The 17,562-nt window shown below is 41.7% G+C and overlaps 4 protein-coding genes across 4 annotated transcripts; 3 read left to right on the forward strand and 1 right to left on the reverse strand.

Annotated features, from left to right (window-relative positions):
• The first annotated feature begins 1,172 nt into the window (after nt 1-1,172).
• On the forward strand, nt 1,173-4,058 carry LOC147208092 (uncharacterized). The gene is made up of 2 exons (XM_086107894.1): nt 1,173-1,303; nt 2,600-4,058. Exons 1-2 carry the CDS (start codon nt 1,183-1,185, stop codon nt 3,670-3,672), a joined length of 1,194 nt encoding a protein of 397 aa, XP_085964020.1. The 5' UTR covers nt 1,173-1,182; the 3' UTR covers nt 3,673-4,058.
• A 1,700-nt stretch (nt 4,059-5,758) lies between these two features.
• On the forward strand, nt 5,759-8,716 carry LOC147208093 (uncharacterized). The gene is made up of 2 exons (XM_086107897.1): nt 5,759-6,233; nt 7,330-8,716. The coding sequence occupies exons 1-2, from the start codon at nt 6,110-6,112 to the stop codon at nt 8,367-8,369; spliced, it is 1,164 nt and encodes a 387-aa protein (XP_085964023.1). The 5' UTR covers nt 5,759-6,109; the 3' UTR covers nt 8,370-8,716.
• An 850-nt stretch (nt 8,717-9,566) lies between these two features.
• LOC147208094 (uncharacterized) lies at nt 9,567-13,371 on the reverse strand. The gene is made up of 2 exons (XM_086107879.1): nt 12,893-13,371; nt 9,567-11,107 (listed from the first exon to the last, which is right to left on the reverse strand). The coding sequence occupies exons 1-2, from the start codon at nt 13,017-13,019 to the stop codon at nt 9,783-9,785; spliced, it is 1,452 nt and encodes a 483-aa protein (XP_085964005.1). The 5' UTR covers nt 13,020-13,371; the 3' UTR covers nt 9,567-9,782.
• Nucleotides 13,372-14,640: 1,269 nt separating this feature from the next.
• On the forward strand, nt 14,641-17,357 carry LOC147208095 (uncharacterized). Its single transcript, XM_086107916.1, has 2 exons — nt 14,641-15,053; nt 16,098-17,357. Exons 1-2 carry the CDS (start codon nt 14,936-14,938, stop codon nt 16,964-16,966), a joined length of 987 nt encoding a protein of 328 aa, XP_085964042.1. The 5' UTR covers nt 14,641-14,935; the 3' UTR covers nt 16,967-17,357.
• The last annotated feature ends 205 nt before the right edge of the window (nt 17,358-17,562 follow it).

A 17,562-nucleotide genomic window follows, 5' to 3' on the forward strand; every position in this document is an offset into this window, starting at 1 on the left:
TGCCATTTGGGCTTTGCGTTGATGCTTGTTTTCATGCATTCATGACATGAATCAACATCATAGCGCCAAATCTTGATCTGTACTTGGGACTGTCAAGAAAACATATTCATGACCCCTTCGATAAATGAGAAGACGTTTACGAATGCGCGGGGTAACAAAGTGGCCTGATATGTTTTGTTTACCTGTATTATTGTATACAAAACATGCAACGCTGCCTAGAAATGTATATGAAATCAATTGCAATCATGTACCGGTAATTATAGTGTATGTTTCCAAGTTGGTCAATTTCCAAATAAAATAGCTATTTTTTTTCCATAGTCTAAAACTGATGACCCACATCCGTCCGTCCGTTCATGTTACAACGCTTATCCTCAATGGGGTCAAAGGTGAGCTACAGCCTATCCCGTCTTTCTTTGCGTAAGAGGTGGCCTGTATCGATTGGCCAGGTCCCAGAAACTCGTATTTTGGATTATTAGTGTGAATTTTACCAAAGGTGCGGGTTTTCTGGTTAGTAACCACGAGGGGGCTCCTTTTGATCGCCGGTCAGTCCACTTCGAGGCGAACATAAACCTTGCTGGGTTTCTGGACCTTACGTTCCGCCTGGCATTTAACATTGGGAGAGGGGAGCTACGTACAGATGCAAAAAGCACTTTTATTAGTAAATTCATGTTGGAGAGTTTGGAAAATCTGTTTGTGGAGACGTTCATTCGTAATAGGAACTGATGATTAGAGTCTAATGAGTGATTGAATTTTGAACACAACCCATGCAACCACGAAAGTATAATTCCGTGCGGATTCGCCTACACTGTTTGTTCAATTCCTCGTTTGTTTTCGAATGTTATTATCGTAGCGACAGCACGTAGTTTGTCCAAGTGGACTTTCCGTCCGAATTCCATTCCGGCGCTCCAGACATTTTTGAGGGGTGCTAAACACCTTTTGAGGGGGGCTATATTTCATAACTCTTCCTGTATTCGTACTAGAATGACTAAGCCCAAGACGCAGTCCGAGCTGTACTGGTGTAAAACATCGCTACGTGTTTTCGTTATGAACTCGTCCCGACAGACGTAGGACCTTCTCGAGTTAGCTTAGCTTCCTAGCTGCAAACTAGAGAGGCGCTTGTTAGCCACACAACGCTCAGCAAGGGAACGAGTCTGAGTATGAAGCGTTGATTATCTTTTGAAAATGTGTGCAAAGCGCGTGAAAGTAGAACAGTCAGAGGAGGAACTCTCTGGAACAAAAAAGGCGGAGCGTCAACGGATGGCCGCTGTTTTCAAGAGGCCTCAACATGTAACACACGGAGAAGGTTTGTTCGCTTGCGCTCAATTATTTTGTTACGACTTTTTATTTTTAACACCATTCCCGCCACGTTTATTATGGACCTGCTTAAGGAGCTAAGAAGTATAGCTCATACATACATAAGAAGGACGTGAAAGTAGGCACGTACATTTTTTTTCATTTTGCAACTGCGTTATTCTTTGAAGCATTAATAAGAATTTGTGCAATTTTTAGTGAGGCCAGGACACAGTTATAGCTATGAATACGATTGCACAAACTTCATCTATTATAGCGTGAATATACAGGACCAGGACCCCTTCTGACAGAGCCACCACAACTTTGGCTCACATTCCCCCGACGGGGTCTTTATGTGTCCTGCATGGGTGTGTCTTCACCTCGAGCAGCAGAAGCCCGAGCACCCCCAAACGAAAGAAGAAGAGGAATTGCAGACCTCTCAAATTAAAGGGACGAAGGAGCTGGAGCCACACCACATTAAAAACGCAGGAGGCTGATATCATCACCTCTCCATTGACCATCATAAAGAATGACGATTATGATGATGAAGAAGTTAATGACGGCCATTGTAGAGGATCTCAAGCAGACGACCTCGTAGCACCATCAGACAGTGACGACGCAACATCACACTCTCCTGACACCAATGATGATGATGGTCACTCCAAAGGTGATATGACATGTCACATGGACAACAAGCACTTGAGGTGTCCTCAGTGTAACCAAACTTTTTTGATCAAGTTGTCACTGAAAAGACATTCAAGAAGACATCAAGTGATAAAAGACTTAGACACATTTCATAGCACACACCAGAACATGTACAGGGGAGAAACCTTTTGCCTGCTCAGTTCATGTGAACAGTTTCACTCTGAAGGGACATTTAAGGACGCACAGAAGAACACATGCTGGGGAGAAAAGTTTTGTCTGCTCAGACTATGGTAAAGGTTTTCACTCAGAAGGGACATTAATAGCACACAAACACACACACACACACTGGAGAAAAAGCCTTTTTCTTGTTCAGTCTTGCATTCATGCAAAAAAACAAAACAAAACACAGTTTAACAAATCTTCAGAGAATGCACACGTGTGAGAAACCTTTTGCCTGCACAGTTTGTGGGAAAGGATTCACGGTAAATGCACAAATTAATAGAACACACCAGAACTCATACTGGGGGAAAACCTTTTGCAAGCTTAATATGTGGTTTGGAATTAAATAATTAATTAGCAGACAACATCAGAGGCACAGCATGAGACATGACTCAGCAAAACTTGACTGCCAAACCATGCTTGTTTTTCTTCTTGTGTCCTGTAGACGTCTGTGAAGAATATCTTGCTTCTGAGCAGCTGGAGCAGGAGCCCTTTCAAACAAATGAGGAGGAAGAGCCAGAGCTCTGCTGCATCAAAGAGAAAGAGCAGGAGGCTGAAGCCACCGACTTTCCATTGACTGTCATAAAAAGTGAAGGTGATGACGAGGAAGGAGGTGGTGGAGATCACTGTGGCGGATCCCAACAAGACAGCCTCTTAGCTCCACTATCAGATTGTGATGAGATAATGTCACAGTCCTCTGACGCTGATCAGGAACACTCAAAAGGTGAGATGAAATGTCGCGCTGACAACAAGCACATGAAATGTTCTCAGTGTGACAAAACATTTGTCAACAAGTCAGCGTTGAAAAGACACGCAAGAACCCACACCGGTGAGAAACCTTTTGCATGTTCAATATGTGAAAAAAGGTTCTCCATGAAGGGACATTTAAGAACACACACAAGAACACACACTGGAGAGAAACCTTTTTCCTGCTCAGTTTGTGGTAAGAGATTCACACAGAAGGGACATTTGATCGCACACACAAGAACACATACAGGGGAAGACACTTTTGTCTGCTCAGTATGCGGTCTCATCTTAACTCAAAAGGTGAGTTTAACAAATCACATGAGGACACACACCGGAGAAAAACCTTTTGCTTGCCCAGTATGTGATCTTAGACTGACTCAAAGGGCTCACTTAACAACTCACATGAGGATACATAAAGTTGAGAAACCTTTTGCCTGTACAGTTTGTGAAAAACAATTTTCTGTCAAGGGAAGTTTAGTTAGGCACACAAGAACGCACACTGGAGAGAAACCCTATGCTTGCTTAGTTTGTGGTAAAAAATTCTCCATGAAGGGACATTTAATAACACACACAAGAATACACACTGGAGAGAAACCTTACGCCTGCTCAGTCTGCGACTTCAGCTTCAGTGACAATTCAGCTTTGGTTCGACATTTGAGAACACACACCGGTGAGAAAGCATTCGGTTGCAGTGCCTGTGATCAACGATTTGCTTATAAGTATCAGATGGACAAACACAAGTGTGCTGGGAAGAAGAGCGCCAATCATTGAATCCACCCATCCATCTATCATGGGTCACCAACCTTTTTAAAACTGAGAGCCACTTCCTGGGTACTGATTGATAGACACTTCTGAAATAACCTTGATGTGTTATTATGAATCATTTACCATATTTGTTTTTGGGAAGACACCGATCATGTTCACGATTGCTCACAATAATTAGGAAAGAACAGTTAACGCTTTATTTTGATAAATCTCTGCCAGGTATCATATTTGGATCACTTCTACAATGTTCCTGGAAAGTCACAACGTCCCATCGGTGGTCATTGCTTTACGGTCTCTCACGCGAGATGGAAAAAAGTAAAGAAAAAGAGCCTTGGGTTGTGAAATTATGTGAATTGTCAATTCATGGAAAATAAATATGAATGAACCAACGATTTCCAAAATCGAAGGTATTTTATCATAATCCTGACTAAAATTAGATGGCAACTTGATAGCGGTGGTGATGGTGTGTGTGTGTGCGCGCGGGTGCGCGTGTTATGAGCCAAAATTGATGGTAATGGGCAAGCTTCAGGTTTGCAGCCACTCAAATAAAGTTGAAAAAAAGATGCAATGATGGTAATAGTAAACTAATGCCCTTCAATGTGGGCAAGGTGAGCAGTCGATTTTGCCTTGATTTGTGCTCACGACAAAGCTAAATGTTTATAATTTTGCTTGAATTATACTTTTCCATCCTCCGTTCCCAATTAATTTGCATGAAATAGCTTTTGAATGATTGCCATTTGACTATTTCCAAACTTCTACCAATTTAATGTGCCGTCGCGATTTACCAGTTTCTGGCTCCGATTTGCTAGCCTTGCCATCAAATTGTGGCACTTACTGCATGTGAACCGAGTACTCCCTTGTCTGCATGCAGACGTTATTGAAAACTGACGTTTGTATCGAAAAGCATTCCAGTAAGACTTTATTGTTTTGATTTAAGATTAGTGTTTTTAACTCCTTGTATTAACTGTAAAATGTTGGGCGTTCTGCGTTTCAATCATGTGAAGCACTTCCCTGTGAGAAGTGACTAACTGTGGTGCCATAACTAAAATGGACACGTGGTTGTGGTCCTTCGTGTTAAAATGAGTTGTTTTCCGCTGCAGATAATCAGGAATTTGTTTATTCAATCATTAAACGGTCAAGTCAATTCAAACCAATTCTCCAAGCCACCAATGAGAACAGGACATTAGAACGCGTCGTCCAATGGTAAGCCACCACACGGAGCAGTGGGCGGGACCAGATGTCGAACGTTCTCGCTGATTGTGAATGAGTAAACCAAATAATGCACGCTGTTCAGTTAATTCCGTTTTTCACGGCCCTCTGAATGGGGATCGTCGGTCAGCATGGAAGGATCACTCTTTCTGTACTTTTTTGACACATTTATTGGAGCACTTTGCAGCAGAAGTAGTAGTAGTAGATGAAACAGAAGTAGTTGCAGAAGCTGTAGCAGTATCAGAAGCAGGTAACCTAAAGCACACATAAATGCAGTAAAAAAAAAAAAGAATACATCTCTTTCTGCATCACGATGTAAATAGGTATAGAATTGACATTAATTAATGCTTTTATTTTAACAATACATTTAATAAATACTTTAATCAATCATGATTTCACTTATGTATTATTATCGTCATCATTATCCATTATTTTAAACGTAAGAAACCATACATCACAAACATATCAAGTCGACTCGAACAAAAGAACTACAAGTCCCAAAGGTCCAAACCGGAAGTGGAGCGCCAGCATGATTAAGCCCAGCTGCAACGCAATGTACTTCGTTCAAACATCAAATTGCAGCTGGACAAACATGACAACTATGTAAAATGAGTTAAATAAAGACACCACTGTTCTAGCAACACTTTAGCCCACGCTGTTTACGTTGCCGATTGCGAACGGTAACTGACTTAGATTGCATTGCGATGCTGCAAACATAAAGCACAACGGACACAATGCAAAGCAGACAAACAAAGCAACCGATCATCATCGAATCCAAAGCTAACTTTAGATATCTGGTAAAGAAAAGCACACGCGTAGCTTACCATTGGGCCATGCCGACGACGAAGCGAGTGTATTCACTCACGTAACATACTGCGATGCTGCTTTTTTATACGTCGCGCGAACGGTCACCGGTCAGTGGCAGCCCCGCCCCTCTTAAAGCGCCAGGTTTATCCAACACACGCCTTGGCTTGTGCCTCACGAAATCATTGTTACAGAATTTATACTGAACAGAAACATCGATACGGTACGTCTGTTAGTATTTCACGAGAGAAATATATCGTTCATTACATAATCGTCAGTAAAAACTCGTCTCCGTCAACGCCGAAGCTTCGTTGACTCTCATAGCTTAGCCTAGCTAAGTTTAGCTTGCTAGTCGCGAACGAAGAGACGCGTTTCTTCTGAGCGCATCGCTAAGCCAAGAGCACGCAAGTGTTGTGATTATCGCCTCAAAATGTGTGCGAAAAGCACAAAAGAAGAAGAGTATGAGGAAGAATTTTGCGGAAGAAAAGTCGACCACAAACGTCAACGCCCGGATGCTGTTTTCACGAAGCCCCAAGATGAATCACACAGAAAAGGTTTGTTCACTTCTTTCTTTCACTTGGTTTGGCACTACGCTGTATTTATAACAACGTTCTTCAAATTATTTCTGAAGTCCCCTACGTCGACCTTGTTCGAGTGTAGCCACCTACAAGCTTGTTCGTGGGCTTTTTTCCCCATCAACATTCTGAATGTTTTGCCCTGCTTTCCTGCAAAAATCCTTCGTCATTTGTGTAAAATACCTTTTTTTCTTAATCCTTAAAATTCCTCTACTTCGTGCACAGGATTACCTTCCATTACTACAGTATGACCTGTTGGACTCAGTCGAAAAATATCAGTCACATTCAAAGTTGTGTTCAGTGGGAGTCTGCATTCACCAGGGCATTTTAAGTGCCTCTGACGAGCTGCAAGTCACGTTCAGATGTTCTGGTAGTCTTTTCTTGGCAATATTGTCGTCACTTCCTTCAGCACAAGTCGGTCCGTAGAGCTCCCACCGAGATGTAATAGTTCAACCACACCAGTCAAGAGAAGGATCCAAAATAACGTAAAAGGAGACTGCCCCCTTTTGTGGCAGGATAGGAGTGTGACAACCTACCTCTATGATGGCCCGTTTTCACCTACTGGTGGTTTATGTGACAACAATCTCCTGTCTTTATCATATTTGCGGAGTGGCGGGAAAGGTGCGTAGGTGCTTTAAACCATTTGGGCCTTTTCCATTTAACATATCCTGTCGCCGCGTTTAATTCCAGACTGAACTATAATTCTGGGTTGCACATTCACAGTGGCCTAGGGCCACTATCTGAAAGTTTGCTGGACGCTGGCCCTACCACGCATGTTTTTGGAATGTGGGAGGAAATCGGAGTAGCCGGAGAAAGCCCACGCAGGCACAGTGGAGAACAGGACTTCCATAAGTTACAATATTACATGTTATTTTAAAAATCAAGAAAAAATATTATTTTGTAATTCCCCTGTGAAAGAAAAATTAATGTGATTCTCAAACACACGCTCCCGATAGCCATTGCCCAAAAACATCATGTATCATCAATTTGACACACAGCATTCATATCAAAATGTGAGACTTGACTGAGTAAAGCTTCAGCAAACCATGTGCGTTTGTCCTTTTGCGTCCTGCAGACGTCAGTAAAGAATACCTTCATCCTGAGCAGCAGGATCTGGAACCCCCCATCATTCAAGACGTCGAGCGGGGAGTTAAAATGACCAAATTTCCATTGACTGTCAGTAAGAGTGAAAATGAAGAAGAGAAAGGTGACGTCGACCGCTGTGAAGGCTCACAAGCAGACAACCTCTTGGCACCACTTTCGGAGAGTGATGATATCATGTCATGCTCTTCTGACACTGATGATGGAAATGATGATGAAGATGAACACTCGAAAGGTCGTTTGACAAGTCGCGCTAACAAGAACGTGAAATGTTCCCAGTGTGACAAAATGTTTTTCAACATGTCATCATTGAAAAGACACACAAGAACGCACACTGGAGAGAGACCCTTTGCCTGCCCAGTTTGTGGCAAAACCTTCTCGCTAAACGGACATTTAATAACACACACAAGAACACACACTGGGGAGAAACCTTTTGCATGCCCATTATGCAATCTTGGATTCGCTCAGAAAGTTACGCTAACAAATCACATGAGAACCCACACTGGAGAGAAACCTTTTGCATGTTCAATGTGTGGTCAAAGATTCTCTGGAAAGAGACATTTAATAGCACACACACGAAGACACACCGGAGAGAAACCTTTTGTCTGCTCAATTTGTGGTAAAACATTCTCTGTCAGTGGACATTTAAGAATGCACACAAGAACACACACGGGGGAAAAACCTTACGCTTGTGAAGTATGCGGACTGAGATTCGCTCAGAAGATTAGTTTGACAAATCACACAAGAACACACACTGGCGAGAAACCTTTTGCCTGCTCCTATTGTGAGAAAAGATTCTCAACAAAGGGACATTTAAGAACACATGAAAGAACACACACTGGAGAGAAACCTTTTGCCTGCTTACTTTGTGGGAAAGGATTTTCTACAAGCGGACATTTAAGAATTCACACCAGAACGCACACTGGAGCGAAACCTCTTGACTGCTCAGTTTGCAGTTTGAGTTTCCGTGATCACTCAGGGTTGGCGAAACATATGAGATCGCACACTGAGTAAAACGTGTTTCCATGCTTAGGTTTTGTTTTTGTTTTTTGCTGAAAGATTCTTATTAGGGTCTGCAACAACAACAACATACAAGAATTTATACCGGCAAGGGACCAGTCAATTGTCATGTGTGTTGTCAAAGAATTGATGGCCTCATCAACTTAAGAGACAGAATTGTGCATGCAGACGAGAAGAGCAGAGGTTTCATGAACCTGATGGACATCAAGAAAACTGAGGAAACTTGGACTTTCTCAACTCTCAATTCAATTGTATTTTTGACAAACTTGTCAAGGTTCAGTGGTTGTGGTAAGCTGTTAACATGTATCTGTGATCCTGAATAAATGTTGACGATTCACACATGATGCTGTTTAATGTCTGCCTTTGGAATGAACACCAGAGGAGCAAACAATGAATGTGTTTATGTAGCATCTGTGGACCGCATAAACCATGACGAATTTGGACAGGCTTCAAGAGAATTTGGACACCACGTGCGGTCGAATCGCGCTGAAAGTGACATAATGCGGCCGAAAATGGGCCACTCGTCTCTCACTAACACACAGACACACACAAAATTATGTTTGGGGAGTTTTAAATATGAAAAATAACGTTTTGTCATTTTTGTCTGACATTGACAATTGTTTTCAACACTGAAGTGGGGAAACGATGGGATAACATACACATTTGAGAAAAGGGGAACTACTTTTTCATGGCACTTTACCGTTAGCAGGATTATGAAATAAAATCGGACCAATAGGAATCTATTCTTTACATATTCTAAGTCACTATGATGACTACGTCATGTGTTGTATTCTATTCTTTTTTTGTTATTTTATGTTAACCGTTCTGTGAAGCGCTTGTTACAGCTGCAGCTGTTGTGAAAGATGTATGTCTGTAGGTCAGGCATGTCCAGCTCCCGGCCTGGAGAGCCACCGTCCTGCCTGTTTTCCAGCTCTCCCGGCTGCAACACACCTGATTCAGATGATCAGCTCATCAGCCAGCTCTAAAACAATCCTGATGATTTGAATCAGGTGCGTTGCTCCTGGGAGAGCTGGAAAACAGGCAGGACAGCAGCCCGCGAGGACCGACTTTGGACACCTCTGCTGTAGGTCAATGGATTCATGTGCGCCTAGTGTCATATTTGCAGGCCCCGTCTGTTCTTTGTCTTCAATGAACCAGATGTAGGCGAACAAATGAACCCAAACACATGGCTCCATTCCTTGCCTTCACTTTTATTCATAGTTCAGTGACTTCCGAGTGATACATGATTATGATGCAACCGCGAAAGCAAATCCTGCGGTGGCCCAATACTTTTGCACAATACTATCGACTGTATGTGGTTGCTGAACATTTTCTTCAGAATCACAAATCCGCTTTTCAACAGTTCACCACACGGAGTCGACATTTCTTTACAATTAATCTGAGGCTTCATTTGCTGCCGCTCTTCCCACCAGCACACTTGTGTTTGATCAACTGATATGTAAAACTAAAGCTTTCATCACACACACCACAAGCGAACGGTTTCTCACCAGTGTGTGTTTTCATGTGTTTATTCAATCCAGAACGATCGATGAAAGTTAATGGGCAGACAGTGCACGCAAAAGGTTTCTCGCCGGTGTGCGTCCTCGAGTGAGTTGTTAAGTTTCTCTTTTCTGCAAATCCCTTCCCACAAACTGGACAGGCAAAGGGTTTCTCTCCAGTGTGTGTTCTCAAGTGTGTTTTTAAATGTCCCCTGTCAGAAAATCTTTGAGCGCAAACTTGGCAGGCAAAAGGTTTCTCTCCAGTGTGTGTTCTTGTGTGCCTAATTAAGCTTCCCTTTTCTGTGAATCTTTTCTCACAAATTAAGCAGGGAAAAGGTTTCTCTCCGGTGTGGATTCGCATGTGAGTTGTTAAATGAATCTTTTGAGTTACCCGGAGACCGCAGACTGAGCAGGCAAAGATTTTTTCCCCCGTGTGTGTTCTTTTATGTGTTATTAAATGTCCCTTTTGAGTGAATCCTTTACCACAAACTGAGCAGACAAATGGTTTCTCACCAGTGTGGTTTCTGAAGTGATTCGTCAATCCCACCTTGACTGAGAATCTTTCATCACAAACCGTGCAGGCAAAAGGCTTCTCACCAGTGTGTGTTCTTGTGTGCCTGATCAAACTGCCCTTTTCAGCAAATTTTTTACCACAAACTGAGCAAGCAAAAGGTCTATCTCCCGTGTGTGTTCTCGCATGGACTCTTACGTGTCCCTTTTCCGAGAATGTTTTCCCACAAACTGAGCAGGCAAAAGGTTTCTCCCCAGTGTGTGTTCTTGTGTGTCCGATTAACTGTCCCTTCTGAGTGAATCTTTTGCCGCAAACTGAGCAGGCAAAAGGTTTCTCGCCAGTGTGTGTTCTGGTGTGTATTTTTAACAAATACTCTTTGGCAAATGTTTTGTCACACTGAGAACATTCCAAGCGTTTCCCATTGGTGTGACATGTCACGTCACCTTTCAAGCGCTCATTATTATCAGTGGCAGAAGAGTGCGACGTTATGTCGTCACTATCTGAGAGTGGCGCTAAGAGGCTGTCACCTTGGGATCCTCCAAATTGGGCTTCATCACCATCATCATCTTCACTCTTCACAATGACAGTCAACGGAAACTTGGTAATCTCAGCCTCGTCCACTTCTTCTTTGACATGGGTGGGCTCTTGCTCTTCTTCCTGTTTAAACTGAGGCGACTCAAACTGCTGCCGCAGCACACTGTGATGATTTTCTTCACTGCTGTCTGACATACACAAGAAAACAGGACATGGTTTGGTTAAGTTAAGCTTTTCTCTGCCAAGTCTGCTTTTGTGGCTGTGATCTCCCGTGTTATTATTCTTACACGTTAGGGTGAAATATGTTTGATGTGTTACTCATTGTACCGCGAGCATAAAGACAAACCCATTGACATGGGTTCTCAGGGATCCACATTTTGCCACGAGGGGGCACCATCAAGCCCACATCGTTATCTTGATGAAATTTTGAATGAACGTATTCGTGGAAATGACGGTCAGTGAAATGCAAAGATGGGTGGACTGATTGACTACACTTTCACAAATTCATATTTGTATTTATTAGAGCCGTCAGTTTAGCGCGTTTTTATTGGCATTAATTTAAATGAATTTTCACGGTATTAAATTTTTTCTCGCGAGATTAATGCGGCACACGTCACAGCGGATGTTACGCTGCTCTATAAATAAACCAGAAACAAAACAACAAGCGCGCTGCATAGGTCCACGCACGTTTGTTTTGCCAGCCACGGCAGCGCGAGACACCGAAAACGAATACTTAAAGAGTTTATGAATGAAACGTTTACTTTTAAAAAGTTGCCAGATTGTTCCACTGACAAGACCAAAGTTACCTGTATCATGTATGCCACTGACGCGATTGTTACTTGTTTGGAACTATTTTGTGTGGAAGGTTACAGTGTTCCGTGTCCATATAAATAGAGCGGGTGGAGCTTCTCTGTGTTCGTCTGACAGTGACGGTGAAGTTCAGCTGTGCAGTGGTAGCGACCTAGTGAAAATAAAGCGTCTCCGTGTCGTCATCCGAAATGATGTCTACACAAAACCGTAGAGAGACTTCCACGCAAGAAGGACCAACAGAATCAACATAGCCTGACTACTGTGTTCAAAGCAAACTTGAGAAAAACGAAGTATGCAACCATGGCTTAAATCCACTATAGGCTGAGTACTAGTTTTTACCTTAGATGTGCACTTTATAATGTTATATTGCTCTGTTTTGATTCCATAAAAAAAGCTGTTAAAGCAGCTGTTGTGTGACAAAATATTTTTTTCACTGTTGTTGGACAGTAATATTGTGTGAGAGATTGTGTGAATAACTGCTCCAAGTGAAAAATGTTCATGTAAAATTGAAAATCGAAATTGTTATTTCAGTAGATATTTGCATTTTGCACATAGAAAACTGATTCATGATTCCATGTTGATGAGAGCATTAAAATGGGGGAAAAAATAGGACAAAAAAATATAAAAAGAAATTACGAAACGATAAAAAATGCGTGAGTAATCACGATTAATTTTTTGTGAATTTGAGTTAATTATGACAGTTGCATTTTTAATTAGATTAAATATTTTAATCATTTGACAGCTCTAGTATTTATACTTTTCACGCATCCTGAACTAGGACGTAAAACAGTAAAATGGGGATAAATATTTACAGTGAATAACATGTGATGTGTGTGACGTCAGGGGGAAAAACTACTGAGTATCTGATGCGATAATGTTGCTGTTTTTGTTTTTAATAATTTGTGCAGTGGCTTTTTTTTTCTTGTCAGAACAACCACGTTATAAGATGATAAAGAGGTAAAGTATTTTGTGTGCACATCAGATTTTTTCGGTTATCAAAACGGATCTTAATGAGTTGAATCAGTCTGTGTACATTTCCAATACTATTTTTCATTGCACACGTCTGTGCTTCCATTGAAGTATAGAGTAGGAGTACTTTCACGACCTCTGCGAATTTAGTTGAATATAGATGGCACAGTAGAGAGTGTCAGAAGTGAGCCAACCTGTTCTGTGTGGTTCAGCTTGAGGCTTCTTGAAAACAGCGTCCACTGGTTGACGTTGTGGCTCGTTATTCTCTTCTGTTTCACAAAGTCGCTCCTCGTACTCGTCTTTCACACTTTTTGCAAACATTTTCACACGATGGTCATCACTCCACTTCAGAATCACACTTGATTTCTGCCACTTCAGAATCACACTTGATCTCTGCTTCACGATATGGAGCGAACAAAGGCGGTTCTTTGTTCGCGGCTAGCATGTTCGACCAAGATAAGCTAGCCTGAGATGCTTCAACGTGCGCCGCGACGAGTTTATCTGCACACGAAACTTGTATAAATGTTGTTTTCACTCAGGTTGAGTAGTGACGAACGTACAGAGGCGAGTCTTCGATACGTTCATACGAATTCACAAAGCATTCTTTTCAAAAAGCGCCGAGTCGACGCTTAGTTTGTTTTAGCTATGTGACGTCAGTGACGACGCTCTACGACTTGCTCCGCCCACCGCTCGTGTGAGAGAATGTCAGGATCAGCGCGTTCTCCCGGCTGGAGAGCCTTCCGAACATCAAGCAGCTTGACTGGATGTGTTGCAGATAACCCCATCATTCACTTTTACCAAATCAAAAAGAACATTTCTGACATTCACAACTACAAGTGATGGGCAAATGCATGTTTTGTGACGAATTGCTTCGAAAATGGGTGCCGTTCTTGACGCTTCTGTTACAGAGACCTCTCCTGGCGAAAGTCATTACTGCAGTAGATTGAAAACTGATGACCAATTACAAATTGGATCAGTTTTTTTTTAATAAATGAAGATTGATAGATGTGTCAATTGTTTTAGTAATTAGAGAATCCTGTGGGAGTATATTATCGTTTGGGTGCGCCTATGGAACTACGATCACTTTGTGGTATTTTCTAGAATAAATGCAAAGCACTACCACCGTTTGAAGACTTGTATTTTATTCAGGACCACAGAGAGACGATGATTCACTTGTTATGGCAATGCCCGTATACCAACAAATTTTTGGAAAGCTAAATCAAGATTCATTATTGATCGTACTGACTTTACTCTATACTGGAAAAATATACGGTTTGGCTACTTCAAAAATGAGGAAAAAAAAGACTAAACAAGTCTTCATTATACATTTAATAATATTCTCGCTAAGTTCTATACGCAAGTCGAAATGTAGTCGCTCCTTTCTTAATTTTTGATGCAGAATCTAAGCAATATTTGAATTCTATTACGGTTTCCAAAAAACGAGAAAGCGGTTAAAACTGACTTTATGCTCTTTATTTGGAATTTTCGTTTGAAATCCTCTGGCTCATCTTTTTGTTTATCTCTCTGTGTCTGTGTATGTGTAAATTGAGGGTTTTGTTGTTTTTAGTGGACAGCTCTACTTTACGAACGGCAAAAGGAGAGATGTAATCCTTTAAATGCAGTTTTATTAAAAGTGGAAAAAAGACGTCTGCACCGCAACACGTTCGAGAACACACCTCTCATCGTAACGAAAATCACTTCCTGCTTCTCTTACTTCAACAGCCAATCAGAACCCATCAACATAAAACACGTCTAAGCAATTATTAAACAACAGAATATAGTTTAGGTATTCTTAACATGAAATAATGTGATGCTCAAACATAAAATTATAATAATTAATAATATAACATAAGCTTATGTATGTATTTATAACTTGTTCGCTGAATTTTCTGTGATTTGTAATTTGACTTGTTCAATAAAGATTGCTGGGAAAAAAAGAACATCGACAAGGCTACGTCCCCACGACAAAAATAGCCTCTCTCGACTCACTTTTTTTCTGAAATAGTCGCAAACGTACGGCCTTGATACACTACTTCCCGACACTACTTGATTGGAGGAAAACATTTTTAATTAAATGTTAGCGTCTCGATAAACTCGTCTCAGTGTACGTGAAGTGTCTCGGCCTAGCTCATTTTAGCCTAGCTTGCTATCCTGCCAACAACGAGCCGCGCTTGCCCTCTGCAAATCGCTCAGCATAGATCAAACTTGAGCGTGAAGTGCTGTGATCACCACGGGAAATGTGCGACAGACGTGTGAAAGAAGAGAACGAGGAGGTACTTTGTGGACAGAAAAAGGCGGACGGCGAACGACAATGCCAACCACTGGACTCCGTTACCGAGAAGCCTTACCGTGCAGGTTCGTTCACTTCTCGCTAACTTGTGCTATAAATTGGCCCCTCACTCGAGCTGTACCAAGGGTCTTTGCATTTGTTTTACATTGGCCTAAAGGCTTGATTGCATGACCCTTTCAGCAAGGGTAAAGATGGATATGGATCAGGGGTGGGCAATTATTTTCCCGGAGGGGCCAAATGAGAAGCAGAAAATATTGTGGAGGGCCGGGCCAAAAGTTAGAAATCTACTCCCGATTCCAATTTTATTTCTACGTTGAAATAAGTTAATGACATTGTTTGCAGAAGCTGATAAGAGTATGTATTATTGCTAGATAATGAAAGTGCAGTTATTTTACAGAAAAACGATTTCTTCAGTGAAATTATTCAAAACAATTCTAATTGTGCAACATTTGTATATCTTTGTCAGTAAGATGAACACTACAACACTTTCTGATTTTAACTTTCCCATCAAGATAGCACAATGTCTTTGTATGCCAGTGAAACAACTGTGGTATATGTCCTGCATGAACGTTTAAGTATGTTAACAACATACATGTGTACAACACAAGCAACAAAGTGCAACAATATATTGCCCAAAGACTGCAGCATACAGTACAGGTATATGACAAAATATAAACAAGTTTGGACTAGTTGCTACAAAATGAGATGAGTAAAAGACCTGGTGGCTTTCTCTCCACTCACTCACTGTCTCGAACTTGACCTCCCCTCGATCACCACACAAGACAGCGTTGCTCAGCTGATGTCGTGCAACGAACCTTTGAAGCCAGCCACGGGACGCTTCGAAGTCTTCGATGCCCATAGTTAGCGTTATGGAGCTCGCCATCTCTCATATTAGCGGTCCATTACAAGTCCAGATGAAATGAATGCAATCATTTACATCGAACCATAATTGTGTACTGTACCAACCTTCGGCGGGCCGGATTAAAAAGACCAATGGGCCGGAACCGGCCCGTGGGCTGTAATTTAGGTCTGATATAAAATGAGCAAGACAAAGCGATGCTTAACTCGAGCAATCAAACCTTCCGTGTTTGTCTTTTTGTGTCCGGCAGACATCAGTGATGTCGACCTTCCTCTTGACCAGCCACAAACCCCTCACGTAAAAGTGGAAGAGCAAGAGGCAGACATCACAAAGTTTCCACTGACCGCTGTGAAGAGTGAAGAAAGTGATGAAGACAACTCTGAAGACTCTCAACCAGACAGCCTTTTAGCTCCGCTGTCAGATAGTGACGACTTGACATCACACTCTTCGAACACCGATGATGATGATGAACACTCTAAAGGTGACTGGACATGTCGTGCTCGCAAGAAAGGCTCAGAATGTTCTCAGTGTGGGAAGACTTTTGTTGCAAAGTGGAGTTTGATAATTCACATGAGAAAGCATACGGGCGAAAAACCTTTTGTCTGCTCAATTTGTGGTAAAGGCTTTGTTGTAAAGACTAGTTTAATAAGTCACTCAAGAACACACACTGGAGAGAAGCCTTTTGGCTGTTTAGTTTGTGGTAAGAAATATTCTGAAAAAGGACATTTAAGAACACATTCACGAAAGCACACTGGCGAGAGACCTTTTGTATGCTCAGTTTGTGGGAAAAGCTTCTCTGTGAAGAGTTGTTTATTAAGGCACACCAAAACACACACTGGCGAGAAACCTTTTGTATGCTCAGTTTGTGGTAAACGATTCCAAGTGAAGGGAAGCTTGACAAGGCACACGCGAACGCACACCGGTGAGAAACCTTTTGCCTGCTCAGTTTGCGGGAAAAAATTCTCTGTCAAAGGCAATTTAACAGTACACATAAGAACACACACTGGCGAGAAACCTTTTGCCTGCTCAGTTTGCGGGAAACAATTCTATGTAAAATGCAATTTAACATCACACCTAAGAAGTAAAATTAATATAAAGCATTTTCCTTGCTCAGTCTGAAATTTAAGTTGTATTTATAGAGGATTTTCAAACAGCCATCGCTGCACACAAAGTGCTGTACATGGAGCAACTAACATATACAACAGTAAAGCAACAAATCAGTAAAAAAGACGATAGAAAGCACCGAACAGCAAAACCAAGAACAAATCTGAGTCAAATGCCAAAGAATACAAGTGAGTTTTGAGGCGGGTTTTAATTTTGTGATTTCCTCGCTTGATTTTCTGTTTTGATGCATTATTTTCCATTTTCAATGAAGTAATCATTAATTTACGATTTTCGGAGGCGGTCATGAACGCCTCTCGAATCGAACGGAAGAAGAGAAGGCACGGTGACGGACAAAGAGGTGCCTGTATTTGTTGAGACTGTGAAAACCATTAATAAAGTGTGCGTTTTAAAAAAACAACACCATACCTCTCCTTTTTTCGGAGCTGCAACAAAAACGTATTTGATAAAGCAACGACACAGTTCACTGATCCAACAGCAAGTTATAACATTGACTCGTGAACGTTGAACTCTCTTGCCGCTATTCCATTTCCGTGTTCTATTGCATATCTCCAGCAGGGAGCCATTTTGGGGTCGACATATTACCGTAATGA

Source organism: Hippocampus guttulatus, chromosome 3, assembly GCF_054856545.1.
Source record: "Hippocampus guttulatus isolate MCC_2025c chromosome 3, RoL_Hgut_1.0, whole genome shotgun sequence".
In the NCBI taxonomy this organism is placed as follows: Eukaryota; Metazoa; Chordata; class Actinopteri; order Syngnathiformes; family Syngnathidae; genus Hippocampus; species Hippocampus guttulatus.

Coding starts and splice junctions, on each gene's coding strand:
- LOC147208093 (XM_086107897.1), top strand. CDS start 6,110: ATGTGTGCGAAAAGCACAAAAGAAGAAGAGTATGAGGAAGAATTTTGC. Junction 6,234..7,329: donor AGATGAATCACACAGAAAAG/GTTTGTTCACTT, acceptor TGCGTCCTGCAG/ACGTCAGTAAAGAATACCTT.
- LOC147208092 (XM_086107894.1), top strand. CDS start 1,183: ATGTGTGCAAAGCGCGTGAAAGTAGAACAGTCAGAGGAGGAACTCTCT. Junction 1,304..2,599: donor ACATGTAACACACGGAGAAG/GTTTGTTCGCTT, acceptor TGTGTCCTGTAG/ACGTCTGTGAAGAATATCTT.
- LOC147208095 (XM_086107916.1), top strand. CDS start 14,936: ATGTGCGACAGACGTGTGAAAGAAGAGAACGAGGAGGTACTTTGTGGA. Junction 15,054..16,097: donor CGAGAAGCCTTACCGTGCAG/GTTCGTTCACTT, acceptor TGTGTCCGGCAG/ACATCAGTGATGTCGACCTT.
- LOC147208094 (XM_086107879.1), bottom strand. CDS start 13,019: ATGTTTGCAAAAAGTGTGAAAGACGAGTACGAGGAGCGACTTTGTGAA. Junction 11,108..12,892: donor AGCTGAACCACACAGAACAG/GTTGGCTCACTT, acceptor TGTGTATGTCAG/ACAGCAGTGAAGAAAATCAT.